This window comes from Neopelma chrysocephalum, unplaced genomic scaffold, assembly GCF_003984885.1.
Source record: "Neopelma chrysocephalum unplaced genomic scaffold, ASM398488v2 Primary Assembly neopelma1_82219, whole genome shotgun sequence".
NCBI lineage: Eukaryota > Metazoa > Chordata > Aves > Passeriformes > Pipridae > Neopelma > Neopelma chrysocephalum.
In genome coordinates, this window is record NW_020913140.1 from 1 (window position 1) to 3,869 (window position 3,869).

General features: G+C 58.4%; 1 protein-coding gene across 1 annotated transcript; it reads right to left on the bottom strand.

Moving 5' to 3' along the window:
- Positions 1-6: 6 nt before the first annotated feature.
- Positions 7-2,574, bottom strand: LOC113979522 (leucine-rich repeat-containing protein 14-like; the record flags this gene model as incomplete). The annotated part of the gene is made up of 2 exons (XM_027706889.1): positions 7-1,203; positions 1,876-2,574. Coding segments are annotated over 2 exons (1,273 nt in total), but the record flags the coding sequence as incomplete, so codon positions are not given.
- Positions 2,575-3,869: the final 1,295 nt, after the last annotated feature.

Here is a 3,869-nt window from a genome sequence, read left to right on the forward strand (position 1 = left end):
GTGGAATAACAATGGGATGAGGTGGAAAAGTCTCTCAAATTAGGTGGAAAACACCCAATGAGGCAGAAAGACACTGGGATGAGATGGGAAAACACCGGGATGGGGCAGGAAGCCATCGGGATAAGGTGGGAAAGCCACCGGGATGAGGTGGGAATCCACCAGAATAAGGTGGGAAGCCACCAGGATAAGGTGGGAATCCACCAGGATAAGGTGGGAAGCCACCGGGATGAGGCAGAAGCCACTGGGATAAGGTGGGAAAACACCGGGATGAGGCGGGAAACCACTGGGATAAGGTGGGAATCCATCAGGTTAAGGTGGAAAAGCCACCGGGATAAGGTGGGAATCCACCGGGATAAGGCGGGAATCCACCAGGATAAGGTGGGAATCCACCGGGATAAGGTGGGAATCCACCGGGATAAGGTGGGAATCCACCGGGATGAGGCGGGAGCCGCCCAAACTCAGCAGGAAAATCCCGGGACGAGGCAGGAACACCCGAATTTGAGGCAGGAACACCCGAATTTGAGGCGGAAACGCCCGAATTTGAGGCGGAAACGCCGCCGGAAGCGCCCCCGGAATTCCGGGAGCGAGGAGGAATCCCGAGCCCTGGGAACAGCAGCTCTTCCCAGGAGCTACAAGGAGAAGTAATCCAGGGCCCCGTGTCCGTAGGGGTTGTAGGTCCAGACGACGTGGGATCTCCCGGAGCTCTCCAGGAGCCGCCCCAGCTCGGCGCTGGCCGCTCCCAAGCGTTCCCGATCCAGCCGCTCCTCCAGGATCCAGCGGGAGCCGGAGCGGCGCTGGTGGAGCCCCGGCTTGTAGCAATCCACGGGCACCGGGTACACGACCAACCGGAGCTCCGGGAATTCCGCCGTCTTCCAGAGGAGCTCCTTGAGGCCGGAGGTGCTCAGGGAATTCCCGAAGAGTCCCAGGAACTGGAGGCGGGAGCAGCGGCGGAGCGAGGCCAGCAGAGAGTCCAGGTGGGAATCCGTCAGGCGGCATTCCATGAGATCCAGGTGGAGCAGGGAGGCCGAGGTCTCCTCCAGGAGCTGCCGGAGGGGCTCCAGGAGGCTCTGGGAGAAGTCGTGGCCGCTCAGGTCCAGCCGCTTCAGGGCCGGCGCGTGGAAGCTCTGGGACAGGAAGGCGAAGTCGGCGGGGAGGAGGGAGCAGAAGGCCAATTCCAGGCTTTCCAACGGAGCCTGGAGCTCGCTGGGGGGAGAGGGAAAGGGAGAGGTGACCCCTCTGTGTGGGATCCGAGGGATCGTGGAGTTATGGAGTCGTGGAGTTATGGGGTCGTGGAGTTATGGGGCCGTGGAGTTATGGGGCCGTGGAGTTATGGGGTCGTGGAGTTATGGGGTCGTGGAGTTATGGGGTCGTGGAGTTATGGGGTCGTGGAGTTATGGGGTCGTGGAGTTATGGGGCCGTGGAGTTATGGGATCGTGGAGTTATGGGGTCGTGGAGTTATGGGGTCGTGGAGTAAAGAGGTCGTGGAGTAAAGAGGTCGTGGAGTTATGGGGTCGTGGAGTTATGGGGCCATGGAGTTATGGGATCGTGGAGTTATGGGGTCATGGAATTATGGGATCTTGGGGGTTAGGAGATCATGGAGCCTTGGGGTCATGGAATCGTGGGGTCATGGAATCGTGGGGTCATGGAGTTATGGGATCTTGGAGTTGAGTTATGGGATCTTGGAGTTATGGGATCATGGACCTCCAAGGCCACCAAACCCAACCTTTGCCACTCCAAACCCACCAAACCCAACCTCTTCTGCTCCTCCAAGGCCACCAAACCCAACCTTTGTCGCTCCTCCAAGGCCACCAAACCCACCAACCTCTCCCACTCCTCCCTGGGGCCGCGCCAGGAATTCCGACGCCGGGAACTCACCATAGGACCTGCCTGAGGTTCCCGGAGAGCCGTGACGATCCCAGGTTGAGCTCCTTGAGGCTGGGCAGCTTCCCCAGCTCCCTGGCCAGGCAGCGGATCCCCAGCACCAGCTCCGGCGTCGACCTCCTGACGTCCACGTTGCTGTACTGCAGCTTGAGGCTCCGCAGGTCCGGGAACTGGGACAGGTGGAGCAGCACCACGGAGAGCCCGGTGAGGCCGAGGTTGCGGAAGCGCAGGTCCACCCGGCGCACCCCGGCGGGATCCAGGGATTTCAGCAGGCTCACGATGCCGTCCACCGACAGCTTCTCGGCCTGGAATTCCCGGCAGCGCAGGCGTAAGGGGCCGGCGTTCCCGGTCTGGAGGGCGTCCCGCAGGATCCCGTAGGACGTGCGGTTGACGAAGAAGTCGGCGTGGACGTCGACGCCGGCGGAACGCGGCGCGGTGACGGCGGCGCCGGAACGGCCCTTGTGGCGCTTGGCGCCGCGCCGCTGGAATTCCCGGGATTCCCGGTGGTGCTTGGAGACCTCGACGCAGGCCTTGGCCAGGGCCACGGTGCCCGACCAGACGCTCATCCCGTCCGGGCCACGGCCCGTCGTGGCGTCGTCCGGCAGACCCGTCACGTCCAGCACGCGCAGGCGGCAGCGGCTGGGGAAGGAGGGAAAAGGTGGGAAAAGAGGGAATGGATGGGAGGAGAAACGTCTGAGGACGGAGGGATGGGGTGGTTGTATCCTGGAATTCTCAATTGCCAAGTTGGGCCAGGAAAATGGGAAAACTCGGGGAAAAATAAGCAGGAAAACACCCAAGGAGAAAGGAAAAGTGGGAAACCCGGGAATAAATAAGCAGGAAAGTGCCCAAGGAGGAAGGAATTGGGTTGTTGTATCCCAGTGTCATGACACCCAGAATTCCCAACCCGCCTGGAATCACACTGGCTGCAGTGGGAAAAGTGGGAAAACTGGGAATGGACTAGCGGGAAAACACCCGAGGAGGGAGGAATGGGGTGGTTGTATCCTGGAATTCTCAATCGCCAAGTTGGGCCAGGAAAAGTGGGAAAACTCAGGGAAAAATAAGCAGGAAAACACCCAAGGAGGAAGGGATGGGGTCATTGTATCCTGGAATTCCAAATCGCCAAGCTGGACTGGGAAAAGTGGGAAAACTGGGAATGAATGGGTGGGGAAATGCCTGAGGAGGGAGGAATGGGGTGGTTGTATCCTGGAATTTCCAGTTGCCAAACCGGGCCGGGAAAAGTGGGAAAACTGGGAATGAATAAGCAGGAAAATGCACGAGGAGGAAAGGAATGGGGTTGTTGTATCCCGGAATTCCCAACCCGCCTGGAATCACGGCCAGGCTGGAAAAAGTGGGAAACCCAGGAATGAATAAGCAGGAAAATGCCCAAGGAGGAAGGAATGGGTCAGTTGTACCCCAGAATTCCCAATCACCAAGCTGGGCCGGGAAAAGTGGGAAAACTGGGAATGAACAAGCAGGAAAATGCATGAGGAAGGAATTGGGTTGTTGTATCCTGGAATTCCCAATCGCCAAGTTGGGCCAGGAAAAGTGGGAAAACTGGGAAAGAATAAGCAGGAAAATGCACGAGGAGAAAAGGATTGGGGTGGTCGTATCCCGGAATTCCCAACCTGCCTGGAATTGGGTTGTTGTATCCCGGAATTCCCAACCCGCCTGGAATTGGGTTGTTGTATCCCAGAATTCCCAACCCGCCTGGAATCGCACTGGCTGCAGTGGGAAAAGTGGGAATGGACGGGTGGGGAAATGCCCGAGGAGGGAGGAATGGGGTGGTTGTATCCCGGAATTCTCAATCGCCAAGTTGGGCCAGGAAAAGTGGGAAAACTCAGGGAAAAATAAGCAGGAAAACACCCAAGGAGCAAGGAATTTTGTTGTTGTATCCCGGAATTCTCAATTGCCAAGCTGGGCCAGGAAAAGTGGGAAAACTGGGAATGAATAAGCAGGAAAATGCACGAGGAGGAAGGAGTTTGGTTGTT